Source organism: Staurois parvus, unplaced genomic scaffold (assembly GCF_062004578.1).
Source record: "Staurois parvus isolate SC_StPar_1 unplaced genomic scaffold, SC_StPar_1.0 ptg000251l, whole genome shotgun sequence".
Lineage (NCBI taxonomy): Eukaryota > Metazoa > Chordata > Amphibia > Anura > Ranidae > Staurois > Staurois parvus.
Window position 1 is genome coordinate 5138532 of NW_028318047.1, and position 19533 is coordinate 5158064.

At 38.6% G+C, this 19533-nt stretch overlaps 1 protein-coding gene across 1 annotated transcript in view; it reads left to right on the plus strand.

Moving 5' to 3' along the window:
• Window positions 1-19096, plus strand: part of ZNF804A (zinc finger protein 804A) — a 209807-nt gene extending 190711 nt beyond the window's left edge. The window contains exon 4 of the mRNA XM_089680855.1: window positions 9017-19096. Within this exon, the coding sequence (XP_089536981.1) occupies window positions 9017-11990 (2974 nt within the window). The 3' untranslated portion in view covers window positions 11991-19096. The remainder of the gene's footprint in view (window positions 1-9016) is intronic.
• The last annotated feature ends 437 nt before the right edge of the window (window positions 19097-19533 follow it).

Here is a 19533-nt window from a genome sequence, read left to right on the forward strand (position 1 = left end):
TAGCTTGAATAGAGTGGGAACGTGTTGAAATCCCTGTTAAGCTTTTATTGCTATCTGTGTAGCTACTGGGGGGATTAATTTGTTCTGATCACAACTGTCACCCTGACAGAAAGTGATATGAAAAACAACATTTTAGTTGTCACCGAAACAGGACATTCCAGTGTGGACATCTGTAACAGTGTCAACTAAGAGAGAACTTCTTATCTCCCCCCAAGAACTCGATAGCTTTAGAATCCTGGCTCTGTGATAAAGGTAAATAAATACCACTTTATTTTGGAAGTAGAAAGCATATATATTTTATATTAAATGTAGCTTGACATTATATTCTATTTTCTACATTTATTTTATATATGTTTGGTATTATATTGCCATTAAAGGGAACATTTTTCCATAAACAGTACTGTGCAAAGTTTTAGGCTGGTGTGAGGATATACTGTAAAATAAAGATGCTTTCAAAAAATATATTTTAATTGCTTATTTGTATCAACTTACAAAATGCAAAGTGAGCAAACAGAAGAAAAATCTAAATAAAATCAATGTTTGATGTGACCACCCTTTGGCTTCAAACCAGCATCAATTCTTGTACGTACACTAGCACACAGTTTTTGAAAGATCCTGGCAGGTAGGTTGTTCCAGATATCTTGGAGAACTAACCATATGTTCTGTGGATGTAGGCTTCCTCAAATCCTTCTGCTTATTCTTGTATTACCAAACTGATGATGTTAAGATCAGGGCTCTGGGGGGAAGAGGGGGTAAACCATTAAATCCAGCACTCCTTGTTCTTTTTTATGTTGCAGATAGTTTTTAATGACTTTGGCTGTATGTTTGGAGTTGTTGTCCTGCTGCAGAATAAATTTGGACCCAATCACGCACCTCCCTGATGGATACGTATCTGCCTGTATTTCTCAGCATTGAGGACACCATTGACCGTAGATGCAGTAGTCAGTCAAGGAAACTCAATGCAGCAGAAGAAGACACATCATACTTACTTCCCTTCAACATCAGCACAGAACTGGCAGAACCCAGTGGGACATCTACTGCCTCGTGAAGTCTGGAGAGAAGTTGTCTTTATGGAAAAATTACAGCCAAAACCCCATATTTCTGACATGAAAACAAGGCTAAATTACTCAAATATGTACAAAAACACAGCAACTGAAGTGCAGAAAAATGGCACACGTGCTCTGGACTAAGTCAAAATATGAAATATTTGCCTGTAGCATGAGGTATTTTGTTTGTGAATGGCTGTAGAGTGGGACAATAGTGAGTGTCTGCAGGCAACAATCAAGCATGGTGGAAGTTCCATGCATGTTTGGGACTGCATTTCTGCAAATGGAGTTGGAGATTTTGTCAGGATCAATGGTGTCCTCAGTGCTGAGAAATACAGGCAGATAATTATCCATTATGACAACAATAAAGCAAAAGCAAGCCACCAAAAATGACACGAATTACTGATGTCATTAGCATATCTCCGACTCACTTGTATAAGTGTGGATACATAAACCCAAAGAACAGCATACTAAGCAATATGATAGTGTGACAAGGACACACCTATCTGAAAAAGAAGGTTTCTAGATGATCCACGCGGAGTAATATGAATTCAAAGGAATTTTAACAATACTTTATTTGATCACATAGATCATAGGGAGGTTAAACATGAGCACGGTGTACATATGAAAAAAATAAATAAAATCATGTTAAAAAACACTTAGCGTCTTCAATTTAGGGTCATCTTAGCCAACAGAGCACCATATAAGGCAGAGTTGTGTAATGATGAAATAGTTATCCTGGGTTTCCATAGGTTTCCCGCTTTATATTTGAGTGAACCATGTATTCAGTGGGTGTGTTCCCAGTATATGTCAGGGACCTCCTGGAATGCACAAGCTGGAACACAAAAATACATAGTATATGTATAGAAATATGGAAACCAAATCACATCCAAAATTTACCAGGCCTCCCTCCACAATAGTCAATGGATACTGCTGTTACCTTCTCAATAGTGAGACTATCATACCCGCTTCTCAAGTGTAGGGACTTCCTGGATAGCCACCCCAAATGAAACAAGGTCCACAGTACCAAATGATTCTGAGGATATATATAGAAAAAGATAATAAATGTGTAGATCATGGGCATCAGGTGACCCCGAAAACAAAACACACATAGAATGTGGATATATTACCATCAATAAGGATCAAGAAGACTCCTGTCGACTTGAAATAAGATCAGGTCCTTGATGCTTTTTCAAAGATGCATATGGGGGTGAAGAACCAGGTATACACAATGCGTGGATTTCAAACACATATAATGTGTATGTAGCATATAGCAGGCCGTAGATACCTGAGTTTAGTATACCCAATAAAGGGTTTCCAAAAATTGCTCAATTAGAGAAGGTTATTTGCGGTTTTATAAGGATGTGGCTATGTCACAGCAAAAAATACCTGAATAGGATAGCGTATATATATATATATATATGTAGATTCTCCTCCAAAGAGGATTTCCAAAAAATTCCCCGAGTATACAGGGTAAATTACGCCCATAAAACATGCCCTATTAACACCATGTAGGCTCTGTAAATCTCAACAGCCGTAAGCTTTAAATAACTTGCCACCGGTGGAAGGTATGTTTCCCTGAGGGATTGCCGTTTGCGAACCGCTGTGATAATAGCCCACTGGTGGTTCTCAGAGGGTCTTGGGCCTACCTAGCAGGGAGCTGTGACACCGCCGTTCCTTCCCGCCTCGTGGGCGCCGCACCCAGTGAAGACGCCAGGCGTAGTGACGTCAATACGTTGACGCGTTTCGTCCGCCAATCACCGCAGACTTCGTCAGAACTGGAATTATCCATTATGCCATATCATCAGAGAGACGTGTGATTGACCCTAAATTTATTCTTCAGCAGGACAACAACACCAAACATATAATTCAGAACTATCTTCAGCGTAAAGTAGAACAAGGAATCTTGGAAGTGATGGTTTGGGCCCCCACAGATCCCTGATCTCAACATCATCTAATCTGTCTGGGATTACATGAAGAGACAGCAGGATTTGAGGCAGCCTACATCCACAGAAGATCTGTAGTTAGTTCTCCAAGATAATTGGAACAACCGACCTTCTGAGATCCTTCAAAAACTGTGTGCACGTGTACCTAGAAGAATTGAAGAATGTATGCTATTTTGAAGGCAAAGGGTGGTCACATCAAATATTAATTTGATTTGGATTTCTCTTCTGTTCATTTACTTTACATTTTGTAAAGGTGACCTAAAATCTTTCACACTTGCTGTATGTTAGGTCAACGACTCAGAGAGAGCAGTCCTGAGGGCCTTTCTGGCTCCCAATCCAGTATCAACTCTAAGACAGCTGATGGTGCTCCTGCCCAAGGTCCTGATGCTGACAGGCTGGACAGTTGTCCCCTGCTGGAGTCCTTTAAACTCCCCAAACTGTAACTCCTTCCTCTTCATTATCTAGGGGGTAATTTTTTGCAACCATCTCAGACATCATGACTAAAATCATTTCCTTGATAGCTGACTCGAAATACAGGGTAAGCAAGTGTGCATCTGACCATGCTCCTATAGAATCAGTCTCTGATTTGCCTACAATTGAAGCTGTCTCCTAGGCCTGTGACATTCAGACAAGAATCAAGCAGTACCTGTAATAAATACATAAAATAAATACATTTAGAATTAACCCCCAGGTGGCAATATCAAGCACTCCTTGTAACTTCCATTTGTTATCAAGCATGAAGTTATCCCAAAATACCTATCTTTCCCTTTTCTCAGAGAGAAGGTGTTAACTGCTTCAGTCTATTGGTTTGGATCCAGTATCAAAACCTGGCATAAAAGTCAACAGACAGAAAACCTATTTCTAAGGGAAAAATCCATCCATCTTTGGTCAGAGTCCAGATCAGTTATGCAGCATGAAAAAATAGAGTAAAATTAGAATTCTTGATCTGCATTCTTATTCTAGGTCCATGATAGAGAAAGTATTAAAGTATTTAAACACCATTAGGTGATCATAGCAACGAGTCAACTAGCATTTTCAGATGGAGCAGGAAGGGAGGGTTTCACAACAGCAGCCTACACATTTCAATCATTAACTTTAAAACAAATATTTATTCACACAGTACATTGCTTCAGTAAGTGTAAAGTATGCACAAACGTGACATTTTAATCTCATACATTGGGGGTCTTGATATCATGCTTTAATAATAGAAGTTGGTAATCACACATGAATCATAGTCACGTTCTCACACATCTATATGTGTAGCCTTAACAAAGGTCTCTGTCCTAAAAAACAATTTCAAAGTAGGGGGCCACTGGAAAGATAACAGAACAAGCACAAGACTTTGATTGAATATAAGGTAAACATAACAGTCCAGGACCGTGTAAAACAATTTATCCTATTTTACCATGCATTTTCATGCGTTTAAACTGCGCCTTCTTTCCATGGAAAAAAACACCTGAGACCTATGACGCAAACCAAGCTTTGACAAAAGTGAGGGGGGAAGTGCTTCCTGACCACAGAGGAAAAAACATCCATGGAATACCTGTCTGCAGTTTATTAAAATGACGGAATCAAGGTTACAAAATGAAGCTTGAAGCAAAGGAAAATGAGCATTTTACAGGCAAAAGAAGAAAGGGAAAGCTAACCAAAATAGAGGAAAATATAGCATGCAGCATATTTATACAGTATTTAACACTGAAATACACAAGGAGATATATATTAAATGAGCTCAAGCAATAAAGGATATGTAAAAATAAATGTGCTCGTCTTTAGAAGTGACTGGTAAGTTGCAATTAGTTTTCTTTTTTCAGTCTATTTGTTCCTTTATTTTACCCTGTTAATCTTGCCAGTAAAACACTTCCCTCCAAGGGTGACAGTGCTTACTTCTTTATATACAATATACAATCACCATGGACAGTCTTCAGATAGCTGAACTCACCAAACACCTTTTTTCTCATCCAGGAAGATCTTTTGAATGCAGCTTGATTACAGTAGACAACAGGATGCAACAGATGAATGAAAGGACGATATTTACAGATCAAAAAATTGTCACTGCATTCCTCCATGAGTGCAGATTAGCAAGTGGCTGTGAGACTAGCAGCCATCTTTATCCCATAATGCATTGCAAGGAGAAGAAAAAATTACAGTGGATAGAAAAAGTCAACAGACCCCTGTTAAAATGTCAGGTTTCTGTGATGTAAAAAAATGAGACAAAGATAAATCATTTCAAAACTCTTTCCACCTTTAATGTAACCTATAAACTGAACAACAAACTGAAATCTTTTAGGTGGAGGGAAGTAAAATTAAAAAACTAAAATAATGTGGTTGCATAAGTGTGCATACCCTTAAAATAATACTTTGTTGAAGCATCTTTTGATTTTATTACAGCATTCAGGCTTTTTGGTTATGAGTCTATCAGCATGGCACGTCTTCTTGACTTGGCAATATTTGCCCACTCTTCCTTGCAAAAACTCTCCAAATCTGTCAGATTGCGAGGGCATCTCCTGTGCACAGCCCTCTTCAGATCACCCCACAGATTTTCGATCAGATTCAGGTCTGGACTCTTGATGGGCCATTCCAAAACTTTAATCTTCTTCTGGTGAAGCCATTCCTTTGTTGATTTGGATGTATGCTTTGGGTCATTGTCGTGCTGAAAGGTGAAGTTCCTCTTCATGTTCAGCTTTCTAGCAGAAGTCTGAAGGTTTTGTGCCAATATTGACTGGTATTTGGAACTGTTCATAATTCCCTCTACCTTGACTAAGGCCCCAGTTCTAGCTGAAGAAAAACAGCCTGGAAGCATGATGTTGCCACCACCATGCTTCACTGTGGGTATGGTGTTCTTTTGGTGATGCACAGTGTTGTTTTTGCACCAAACATATCTTTTGGAATTATGGACAAAAAGTTCAACCTTGGTTTCATGAGACCATAAAACATTTTCCCTCACGCTTTTGGGAGACTTCAGATGTGTTTTTGCAAAATGTAGGCGGACTGTGATGTTTTTCTTTGTAAGAAAAGGTTTCCATCTTGCCACTTTACCCCATAGCCCAGACATATGAAGGATACGGGAGATTGTTGTCACATGTACCACACAGCCAGTACTTGCCAGATATTCCTGCAGCTCCTTTAATGTTGTTGTAGGCCTCCTGGTAGCCTCCCAGACCAGTTTTCTTCTCGTCTTTTCATCAATTTTGGAGGGATGTCCAGTCCTTGGTAATGTCACTTTTGCGCTATATTTTTTCCACTTGATGATGACTGTCTTCACTGTGTTCCATGGTATATCTAATGCCTTGGAAATTATTTTGTACTCTTCTCCTGACTCATACCTTTTAACAATGATATCCTTCTGATGCTTTGGAAGCTCTCCGCGGACCATGGCTTTTGCTTTAGGGTGTGACTAAGAAAATGTCAGGAAACACCTACTAAAACAGCTGAACTTTATTTGGGGTTAATCAGAGGCACTTTAAATGATGGCAGGTGTGTACTGACTCTATTTTAACATGATTTTGAATGTGATTGCTTAATTCTGAACACAGCTACATCCCCAACTATGAGAGGATGTGCACGCCTTATGTGACCACATTATTTTAGTTTTTTATATTTAATTCCTCCCTAAATTATTTCAGTTTGTTTTCCAATTGAGTTGCACATTTTATAGGTCACATTAAAGGTGGAAAAAGTTCTGAAATTATTTATCACAGAAACCTGACATTTTAGCAGGGGTGTGTAGACTTTTTATATCCACTGTACATCACAGATGGGAGGGAACACAGAAAAAAATGGTGCAATAACCAAAATGACCACAAGACAGCAGCACATTAACCAACTATACTGATGTAAATAAAAATGGCTTAAAGTGTTACTAAACCCACAACAGTAAAATCAGTCTGCTAATGCAGTAAAGCATGCTTGTTATACTCACTGTGGAACCTAAGGGGTTAATCCTCTGCATTGTGTAAAAATGCTGTTTGATCCCAACTTCTCTGATCCTCCCCTTCTTCCAGTGTCCCCCTCTTATCTCCTGATAAGCCATATCGTGTGGAGACATTCTGCACATGCTCAGTTTGGTGTGTATTGCTAGAAAGGTTTTTTTTCTTGGGAGGGTGCATGTGATTAGCACAGGGCCAATCAGCACTGTCCAGACAGAGGTCAGGGGTTCTGCATCCTCCTAGAGCAGAATTAAAACTTCTCCTACAAGCTTTAACATGTGCTCAGTTGGACACTGATAGAAGTCACAAGACTGCTATATACTGCTGATGAGAAAATGTATTTAGCAGTTTATATTTAGTAAAATAATTACACTTCCATGTTCTGCATACTGTGGGAGACCAGATATAGTGAATGCAGAGTCCTGGGGTTAGTAAAATTTTAAGGAAATTAGCTACATAAATTCCCAATTCACAGCAATTTGAACATTAACCATGACTATGCATTGTATTATATTTGCATACAACAAATGTAACAGCACAAATTTAGTTTTCTTTTTTCAGGGTATTTATTCCTTTATTTTAACCTGTTAATCCTGCCAGTAAAACACTTCCCTTCAAGGATGACAATCCTTACACTCTGCTATATATATAAATATGCAAAAACAGTGTTGTCACCATAGGCTGCTTACTCCTAATTTGAACTACAGGCTGATGTGCATCCATAGATTACAGGTCATTAGTAGGAAGTCCCTGGGAAAAGAAGCATGCATGGCACACAGATTTTAGAGAACAAAAGCTTTTAGTTGGGTAACATTTGATGAGTGTTAACCCTGAGGCAAGATGTTGTGGCCTAGGATTTAATTATACTTAAAGTAGAACTACAGGCAAAACGCGGTTTTCATTTTGGATAGAGCAAGGGATGGTCATAACCCGGTCATATATTTTTTCACAATCTGTGTTCCACTGCTGTGATTTCCCTTCACTTCTTGTTCCATAGCAAAACAGGAAGTGAGAGAAAATCCCTGCACATTTATTGGGGACCCCCAGGTTACCAGACCTAGTGTCCCAATTGGAAGATTTCCCCTCTATTACTTTTCTAGGGACAAATTTGGGATTTTCTTTTATTTTCACTTTCAATGATAATGATAAACAGGGCAGAGAGTGAATATTCGCAACAGGAGCACAGACAGCAAAAAAACTGACAGATGTTCTAATCCCTCTCCACTCTATCCAAAACCCCCAAAATTTTAGTTATACTTTTTTTTTTTTTTTTTCAAGCAGGTTTGAGGCCAGAAACAAGGTGGCACTAAAAGGTAAATTTAATAATGTAAGGTGGGTATTGTCTAGAAATCCAACATACCTTATGAAGCATCTTGTAAATACAGTAATGTAGATAGACATTAAGGTTCATACTATTGTTTACAGTATTTCTAAAGACAAATTTTCTCATTTTGGGTAGAGTAGAAGATGGTTAAAACCCCTGCCAGGTTTTCTCTGTCCCATTGTTTAGATTTCCCTTCACTTCCTGTCCTGTAGACACAAAAGAAAGTAAGAGGAAATCACCACAAAGTGAGGAAAATGCCCCCATTGAAGGATCTCCCATCTAGCCTTTTTCTGGAAACAACAAACTCAAAATTTTTGATTTACTCTAACTGGCAGTTCTAGTGACAGAGGTCACCAAGATAAATAAAAAGGACAGACAGTACTTTTAAATTACAGATGCATTGGTCTAGGAAAGGGGTAGGTAACCGGCACCTCTCCAGCTGTTGCAGGACTACAAGTTCCATCATGCCTCTGCAAGTCATAGCTGTAACTGTCAGTTTTGTAATGTTGCAATGCCTCATGTAGTTCCACAACAACTAGAGAGCCACAGGTTGCCTACCCCTGGTCTAGGAGGTCAAACTCTGGTGCTTACTATACTGCAAAGTCACAGACACATTGCAGAATTGTTGAAATGTGGAGATAAGAACGTTAGAATGAAGGTTCTTAGGTAGGTACAAAGGTTATCTGGTTAAAAATCCATTTCTGACTTCAACTGAGCGTTAATTAGTAAATGGCTATTTTTTCTAATATATTTACTATTTATTTTTTCTTATAGTGCTCCAGGAAGTGGCCCTATGTTCAAATCAACCACAGTTACTGTTCATGACCATGTCCACGGCAATCTTCAAAGCACCATTGTCCATTCTGTAGAAAGAGAAACTCCGCAGATTGCCTCCATCACAAACCTTCATAACAGCACAAATATGGCATCCATACTTTTATCAAGCTCAGAAAGTTCAGAAAACAGTAACCAAAACTTTCACAATCAGATTCAAAAAGACAAAAAACAGAAAATAAGCTTCTCTTTTGCGTTTCGAAAAAGGACTCCCATTAAACTTGAAGCCTCAGCTGCTGTGTTCTACGACTTCAACAAAGACATTTCAGGTGGTCATGGGTTAACAAAGAGAAGCAGGTTTCTCCCAGCTTCATTTAGTGTTCAATCATCTTTGCCAATAGAAGGATCTTCATGCCCAAATGACGATCAAAAATCTATATCAGCTTGTGAAAAACAATCACCTAGAAGAAGACATGCTTCCCAGGACACAAATCAGAAAGAAATGGATGAAACAGAGCTAACAACATTTTCAGCTCCTGATGTCTGCAATTTAAAAGTGCCTTTAGACTGCAATGTCCAAGCACAACCAGTAAACTCAGATATATTTCTTCAGTCAAATGAAAAAGGAGACAAATATATTTCTGAAAATGAGGAATTGGCTGTAGAATGGCACAAATCCAAGACCGGTGAAGGAACACAACTACATTGTGATGAGCACAGTTTTTTGGTTCAATCTGTGGAAAACACCATGCAGAAAGAGGAAATGACAGCATGTGATCTAGCATGTGACAGTAGTAAATGTAACAAAAATCCAACAGACAGCTTATCTATTGATGATGGGACACTGGAAAATAAGAATATGTCTCCTATAAGACCGAATAAGGACTTTCTACCAGTGCAAAGCAAAAATGGTTCCAAAATTTTTCAATGGCCTTCTGAAATGATGATGTACACCTGCACACAACCATCCATCTCCTACAGCTGCAATCCTCTGCATTTTGATTTCCGGCTTTCAAAAGAAAAAAAAGTACAGGCAGCTTGCCTGAACAACAGTCTGCCAACCCAGACAAAACAATATTACTGCAGCAACAGTTCCAATACCAAATACAATACACAATTAGGCTATGACTCTTTTACAAATGAAGATGGGAAAGATCCATGTCAGCAAAGAGCCAAGACTCAGAACAGTTTGAAATGCTATAATCTAATTTGCAGCTTTAAAGAAGATCAAAAGCACAACATTTCAAAGTATCTTTTGGACAAAGATTTTGACTCAAACATAAACCAGAGAAGCAAAAGTAATAGAAAATCATCTACAAGAAAAAGAAGGAACTGCAAATATAGAGAACGAGTAAGAACATCCAAATGCAAGCACAGGCAAAAGTGTCATACAAATGGAAATTGTCAAAGTTGCTCAAAAAATTTAGAACAACATGTGCAATCAAAAGACTCGTTTTACTCATTAAAAAACTTGACATTTCCTCATCAACTGTCACATGCTGAGAATGATCACACAGAATCGGAATTGTTAAGAACACCAACTCTACAGATCAAACAAGAATGTCTGGCTTGGAAAGATAATCATAAAAGAACACTCGCCAATCAAACAGAAAATAAACACAGCAAGAACACAGGCTCTTTCAACTACCAATCAAATCTCTTACAACTTGATCACTGCTCTCAAAACATTGCATATTCTCAAACATTTTGTAGCTGGAGTTCAGATAAAATTGGCTCTAATGATGAAAAACATGAAACCTTGTTAAAGCAAAGCTGCACTATCAAAAGACTGCACCGATCTGTTACAGATGAGATTGAGTTGTCTTTTAAAAGACCCAGGCTATGTAAATCTTCCTTATCTTCCCAAGGGGTCATTTTTCCAGAAGAGAGCTTTTCCATTTTATGTAAATCTATACAAATAAGAGAGGCTCAGGTAGTAAAAGACACCACCAGTAAGAATCTAGGTAAACAAATGCCTTGCAAAGAGAAACCTGATTTGGTAAAAATAAGAGAATTTCCATCTGAGAATTTCTGTGAATTAGAAGAGGAGTCGCTGAGAGCAAAGCAGTTACTTGAGAAAATAGAAAAGATAAAAAAAGTGGTAGAAAGCAGATTAGACCAGTTATGTAAGAGTTTAATAGAAATGAAAGGAAATGAAGCAAGTCCACTTTGTTACAATGAAAATATTCATGATGTCACAAGTCCAGTCAAGTGCACAGTGGCAAACAGTTTAATGTCTCCAACAGTAGTCGGTAATAGCATTGAACAACATGGAACCAACAAACCACGTTGTAATAATCTTGAGGAGAAATGCCAAACTCCATTATCATGGGATATATTAGCTGGACAAACTTGTCAAGAGCCAAAGAAAAATTATATGCAAACTAAACCACAGACTAGAAAAAGCCAATTATCAAAGTACAAAGAAGCACATGAGGATCCCGCAACATGTACAACTGAGCAGCTATTATCCCATGTCACCTTACCTTGCCAACAAACACATCTTCCGGGAATATATTCAAAGAAAGAGAATTATCATTGCAACAGATACGAAAACTTAATACAATCCAACACACATCCCAATATGTTTAAATTAGTTTTTCCTACATCAGCAATCCAAACCTGTCCCTCGAACTATCCAGTGCAGATAGAGGCACCCGTTTTTTCTGGGTCTATAGCGGCCTTACAGCACAGCATACCACAGCACCTGGCGGCTCCTTTTCCCTCTGTCTCAGTTGAAAATGTTACATTTATTGGTTCTCAACAGCAATTTTTATGTCCACAGACTCATGGGATTTCCAGAACTCCTTTCTATCAATTAGCGATGGAACCCGCATCCTTACCACAAGTACCCATTACAGCAAATTCTTTGTTATGTCATATTCCTGTGCCTCTTCCACATGTGTCACATCCGATTTTCACACCTGTTCATTCCCAGCTACCGTCTCTTATTCCTTTACATCCTCTTTTTTGAGAAAAAAATATATAATTTGGAGTGTAACTCCAGACATGTTTTTAGTTTTGGTTAGAATGAAGATGAGTTAAAAAATATTTTAGATTCTTTGTCCTTAACCGGTTTAGGCAGAGATCGCTCACTTCCAAAACAGGAAGGTACAAACAGCAATGAAACAATGCCAATAAGGTCTAACACTTCCCTACTCTACTAAAAATATTTTTTTAGTAGTGTTTGCTTTTGAGAATTTTTAAACATTTTCTGTACTCTCCTCAACATTGACAAGAACAGCAATAAAAATGAAATATAAAAAGTTCTGGCTGGAGTTGGACTTTAATGTAATCCTTTCCTGAATACAGAAGCTGCCATTGCTGACCTCCTTTTGAAGTTTGGTAGGTGCATGACTGTTATGCTAACCTACTAGGTTCAATACTTTCTTGGTAAAGTCATATTGCTTATCTGCATACTCATTCTAGGTCATCAACTTAGATTAGCATGATATCCAGGCAACCAATTATTTCCATAAAAAAAAATAGGTAGCATCAACCAAAGGTTAATACCATAGAAGATGAAGAGACCATGCCATCTGAATATAGCTAACACTAGGAATGAACCAGGTACCCAGAATTCCCCATAATTTGATACCAGCTACAGCAGAGTTTAAGGAAGATTCATAATGTTCAGAATTACTTATTAAAAATATACATTGTTCCTTTATTTAGATTAATTTATGTGTCTGTGCCAGACTTTTCAGCTTAAAAGGGTGAAAACAACAAAAGTTCTCTTTAGAGTTGGTGCCTAACTTCAGCCTTTAAAGATATTCCCCAAATGAGGCAAAGCACTTGACAGAGTAATAACAAGCAGATTTCAGGTGACTTTTCACCCCATACTCAACCAAGCTAAAGTGTTAGGCATGAACAAGTACATAAAGCAAAATGATTGGGCAAATATAAATCTTTAATGAGTAAGTCTACACAGATAAATGAATTTTTACACACACTCAATTGTCATTGGTTCTGCTTATTGTTAAAATCTAAGTTTACCCACATACGCTGGGTAAGACAATAGTAAACTGGTCACTTGCCTGCATCTTGTGCCTCTGACAGTAGGGTCCCTAGCGGAATTCCTGGCTAAAGTTAAGCAAGAAATGGGGTGGACCTGGAAATGCCAGCAGTATGTCTTCATTAGAGTAATGAACTGCAACTGTGTATTAGTAGTGGTAGTAGGGCACCATTCTATTAGTTCCCATCATCAATGAAGTATTAGTTTTATACAGGGGCGGACTGACAACTCATGGGGCCCCCGGGCAATAGGAGATCATGGGGCCCCTGTGTTCTCGCCTACACTCAAACCACACCCAAAAAAGCCTATGAAAGGTACCAGGGGCATCTCATGGGGCCCCCTACTGACCCCGGGCCCTCGGGCAGTGCCCGAGTTCCCAAATGGCTTTATAAGAACTTTATTTTTAATGACAGTATTATTATTATTATTATTATTATACATTGACTCAAGAGGCAAGCCAGCTGCAGTTAAGCAAAGAAACAAAGCATTACACAGTACAACTTTGGTGAAATTCAGATCTGGTCCTCATATGTCCTTTTAAATTGGTTGGTTGTCCATTGCTCTGAGCCTTAAATTTTCTGTGCCCATTAGGGTTAGCTGTCTGTACATCTTCCTTTATTCATTTATGCTCCTAGGTCTTACATCAAATTGTGTAGAATTAACCAGTTATAGGCATTTGCACATACCTGCACAACCAGCAAGTATTAAAAGATGGAGGAGAAAAGAAAGAACCATTTTGTTCCATTTTTGCAGGTGCAGCTATCTTTCTGTAGCATCTATGGTTGTATTAGTAATATTATTTATATGAGAATCTATATATCACGAAAAGTAAAATGGGACAGATTGTGAACCGATGTTCTGAGAGCACAAACCAACATGTGGCTAACACTGCTAATACACTATGCTGAAAATATGGCAGACTTACAGTCTAAAAATATTGTTAGTTTCTCATCCCACCAAAGCTTTTATAGTTCTTCTACGGAAGCAGAAGCCAATACCAAAATCAAATGTTTCCTTTTCTCTCATATGCATCCTTCACTCATGATTGTGATTTATTTGATGCAGTTCAGAAATCCTCTACCTCCTTTTAACTCCAAAAACAGCCCCTATATATTAATAAAGATTGATATCAACATGGCATTGATTTAAGAAAAACAGTCATCAGAGAAACAAGTAGGCTGCCTTTGCTGTGCTCCATTTTAAATTGCTAGTTCCCTGGCTTTCTCTGCATTCCATGCTTCGAGTCCTTAAGATGGCAGAGAAAGGGACATAGAAGTGAGGTCAGAACTCCCTATCTGCATATTTGTTCCAGGTTGGTGGCTCAGAAAGTCACAGGATCAGCATGACAGCCAGAGAGATTGCATTTATTTAGAGAAAAGTAATCAATAGGTGCCGAAATATTTCTGCCAATACAGGTTTCTTTTCAAGTCAATCTGTTGCTATTTAAAAAAAAAAACTAAAAAGGTGTTCCCTGCAAAAAACAGTTAATACTTACCTGCCCCACTGTCCACAATGATAATTTACAAGTTTACTTTCTTGAGGATCTTCAACATCTGACACACATGAAAGTGTGTTAAATGCATGGTCCCCCAGTGTATGCTGTGGTGTTTTCCTTCAGCTAAGCTTCACAACTGAATCATGTACTATAATAAGGGATAGTGGATTGTACCACATATAGCAGAGGGGGAGGGAGAGATTCTTCAGCAAGCTTAGTTCTTCCAGAGAGGAAAGATCAGTATCATGGGCAGGAAGACAGGTAAATATAAATTCTATTTGCTGGAAGCACTTTTTCTGTTTTTATATATTAAATTATGTTCTTTTAACAAGTTATCACAAAGAGCAGTGGTACAACCAACAGTTATCAATCAAATGTACATTTTTACATTAAAGTGGTTCTAAAGCCAAAAGGATTTTTTTTTTTTTTTTACCTTAATGTATTACCTACATTAAGGTAAAAAACCTTCCAATAGCTGTTCCCCCACCCCCCTCTCTAAATACTTACATGAGTCTTGTATAAACCCAGCACTGTGTCCATCTGTAGCAGCTCTGGTGTCTCTCCCTGCTCTCACAGACAGACTGAGAGAAGCAGGAGTCATTGGATCCTGCTGCTGTCAATCAAATCCTGTGAGGAGGAAGACGGGTGTGGCGATAATGGTCTTAGGAGCATACTTGTTCATGTGCCCCCATAGCAAGCCGCTTGAGAAGAGAAGGAGCAGAAAGCACTAGCAGGGGACCCCATAAAAGGAGGTAGGAGACTACTCTGTGTAATACCCTTGCACAAAACAGATAAGTATAACCTGTTCTTTATTTACATTTTTAATTTAATTTTATTTTTAAAAATCTGTGACTTTAGTATCACTTTAATGTGGGCTGAATAATGAAACGATTGTTGATTAGCTGTGTTGGGTTACTGTATTTTATACAATGCTCTCTGCCTTGTTAAATGAACAGCACATTTGTATGTAGAAAGTGTGGAAAATAAACTATATTAGAAACTCCATTACACATAAAACTGAAGCAATTTAGATGGAACACATTATATAATTTACTCTCTGTTATCTTTGCATTTCTTTTCTTGTACTTTACAACCTTGGTTAGCTGTTTTATATACAGATCAGGTTTCTACACTGACCTTCAGTTGTTTATATTTTTTTTCATAGCTCTTGGTAATTCAGAAAACAAAATAACTTTTTTGAATACTTGATAATTATACTGTTCTCAAATGAATCCTTAGAGGAAAGCTGCACTGAATGAACATGCAGGCTGCCATTGCTGACATATCCTTCTGAAAATGCTAGATACCTTGCCTCTATACTGAACCAGCAGATTCAATGATTCCTGCTTGGCGACCCAGAAAAAATATACAAATTAAGAGTTTTGACTTTGACTTTGCTCTGCCGTGACCCGCTTGTTCTGAGTAAAGCTGGCCATAGGTGGATCGAAATTCGAATTTCAACCCCTCTATAGCCATTCCCATTTGAGAGTCAGCTTATGTTCAACTCCTCCCAAACAGGACTGTGTTCAATCAGCACCTGCAGCCAATCAGCTGCAGAGCTGATCAGTGTATTCTGACAGCAGAGAAATCCCACTGCCAGAAGACAATAGCAAAGTGGGGAGGACATGAGTACAGCTGAGAAAAAAATAAGAATCATCTAAGGCCAGCTTAAGATGCTCAAATATTGTAACCAGAGCTTGCCAGGAAGCTAACATCTTCATAAAGAGGTAAGCACTGACAGGTTGTATGTATCTCTATATAGGTGTACTTTAAACTTCTTTAAGGTTTATATGCATTTGAACTTTCAACATAGCATAACCACTTTACAATCTACAGCCCTTTCTGCAAAAAAAAAAAATAAAAAATTGATGGTGTCTCCATTCCTGCTGCTGCCAGAGCTATGTGGGAGTATTTAAATCATTGCAGGTATGCAGGTCCACTATTCTGTCCAAGCATGGCATAGCTGTGTCAGATTTGCATACTAAGCTAAACAAGAAACTGGACTACTCTAGATCTGAATCCGACCCATATTTGCTTGAGTCCTCTACATGTAAATAAAAGGATTATCAGCAATGAGACACAGAAAGTCCAACTAATGGTTTCCTGGGGTACATTAGTAAGAAGTCTTGTGGAACCCTTTACTAGTTTATGCCAATATCCACTCAGCAAAGCAAAAAATGTCATATTCACTCAACACTAGTCTAAATCAGCAAAATGTATAACTCCTATGATGCAACTGGAGTCTTTCTTAGTGTAACACTTACTGCAAATAACATAAATCAACTGGGATAGGTTATGTCATCCAATGCAGAAGTCTCAGCAGTCTATGGACAAACAGTTTCTTTAAATTAACTCATTACACATGGAATATTTTCAACAAAAATCTATTTACTTATAGTAAAATTAAAATTACCACAATGTTAAGTCATGAAAACTTTGAAGATGTGTCTTTCTATCCATTATGACCTTATATTGTGCTGATTTTAAATGCTACAAATAACATATTTTAATGGATTTGCTGAAGGATGATTCCCATGAGTTGCTTTCACCTTGAAGAATAATTTTTTTGTGGTGTACGTTGCGCAAGTTGTGTCAGCTGACAACATTATGAAGTAGGGCGTCAGGTACTGGAGTGCAATGGAAGGGTGGTCATCGACCTCTTGGGGTAACAGACACTAAACTGCAGTGAATAAATGAGCACAGACACAGCCAGGTTGTCAATTTATGAATTACAGTGAAGAGATACTACAGATACTGTTAGGGTGGCAGCTACTGGATAGCAGTAAAAGAATTGGTCCAGACATAGTTGGGCTTCCAGTTTCTGGACTGCAATGGAGGGATGAGACAGGCACAGTCAGGTTGTCAGGTACTGGATTGTAAAGAAGGGGGCAATCACAGTCAAAGTCAGGGTGACAGGTGCTGGTTTGTAAAGAAGGGGTGGCCACAGACACAACCAGGGTGTCAGGTACTAGAATACAGTAGAAAGATGGGCACAGACACGGGGTTTCAGGTTTTGAATAACAGTGCTGGGGATAGACATGGATACAGTCAGAATGTCAGGTAATGGTTGTAATAATTGGGTGGCCAAAGACACATTTGTCAGTGTTTCAGGTACTGGATTACAGTAGAGGGATGGGTACAGACACAGTCAGGATGTCAGATACTGAGCATCAATAAATGGGTAGGATCAGACATAGTCAGGGTATAAGGTATGGGACAGGAATGAATGGGTAGGTAGGGTCAGACACAGTCAGGGTGTAAGGTACTAAATAGCACTGGAGGCATAGGCACAGAAGAGTTAGGGTAACAATTACTTGATAGCAGTGAAAGGATAGGCTCAGACCCAGTCAGGATGTTGGGTACATGAATAGTGGAGGGATGAGCAAAGACACAGTTAGGGTGTCAGATCCTGAAATGTAGTAAATAAATAGGCTCAGAAACCATCAGGGTGTATGGAAATGGACTGCAATGGAGAGGTAGGACAGACACAGTCAGGGGGTCAGGAATTGGAATATGGTAAGGGGATGGCCACAGACATAGTGAGGGCTTTAGATACTAGACAGCAGCAAAGGGATGGACATGGAAACAGTCATGGTGCTGGGTGCTGGACAGCAAGAAAGGGTTGAGACAAATTCTGCCAGGGGTTCAGGTATTGGATTCTGGTAAGAGTGTGGCCACAGACACAACCAGGGTTTCAGGCAATGGAAAGCAGTGAAGGGACTGGCATTCACACAGTCATGGTGCCAGGTATTGGATAACAGTAAAGGGATGGGACAGACACAATTAGGGTTTATAGTGTTGGATTACTGTTGAAGGATTGACTCTGTGAGGGTGTCAGGTGCCAGACAGCAGTGAAGGGACGGCCACATACACAATCATGGTTTTTGAATTCTGGATTGCTTTGGAAGAATAGATCGGGCACAATCAGGGCAGCAACTACTATATTGCATATTACGTCTCCTAGTCCTAGTTTAGGTTCTATTTTGTTAGTTAATGCACTCACCCATGTCTAATTCTCCTTGGTAGTTCCAGCACAGAGAACTACTGACTGTAATGTTCCCAAGTTATCCTACTTGTGGCAACCACTGTTATTGTGGTCTGAAACTCTCACTGAAAGGAATGTGTAATTCAGAGGACAAAGACTTTGGAATTGCAATTGAATGAGAACAAAAAAGTCATAGAAGTAAACAGCATGGAACCCAGGAATTCCTACTGAACATTGTACTCTCTAAGATAGGCATCTATTGATGGTGTTATAAGATGTTAATAATACTAGTGGAAGTATACAGTATAAATATGTTGTGTGCATTAAAATGGCAGAGACATGAAATAGGCATAAATAAAAGTGTATTCAAATATTAATATCAAAAATGTACCCCAAGAAAATACTTATTTGAAAGATGAACATGCCTTTCAATTTGTTAACAGACGTGCACTTATTTTGTCCTTAGAAACTTGCACTACATTTTGTACTATGTTCTTATGAACCTGGATATTTATTGTTAAGATACCCTGCAAGATTCAGTGTTATGTACTAAAATATGTCAACAAGTAAAACATTTTAATTTACTATATGGGTGATGTGGATTTATTTTGCATGAAATCAAGGCCACATTTATATTTTCTGCCTCCTTTAGCCAAGTATGATGCCTTCTTCCTACAGTCAACTGGTATGTGTTCCCCTTAGCTATTGTTTAAGGCCAACCACAGGAATGCCCAATCATTGGATAAACATGCAGATATGGCTGAAAGCATGTTGATGTGATGGTCACTTTGCAGAATGATTGTTCAGTGACATTGGGTCTTACAAAAGTCAACAAAATGAGGATCATTGATGTAGAGATCACATCAACACCAAATCAACTGATCAATAAATGTTTACATCACAATACTGATGGCTCATTCTCCACAATCATACTGATGCAACCTGGAAAGAAATTCTGTTACAGAGAAAGAACCTGCTAAATTAAATGCTCTATCATGTTGGATGTCAGTAATCCTGAAAAT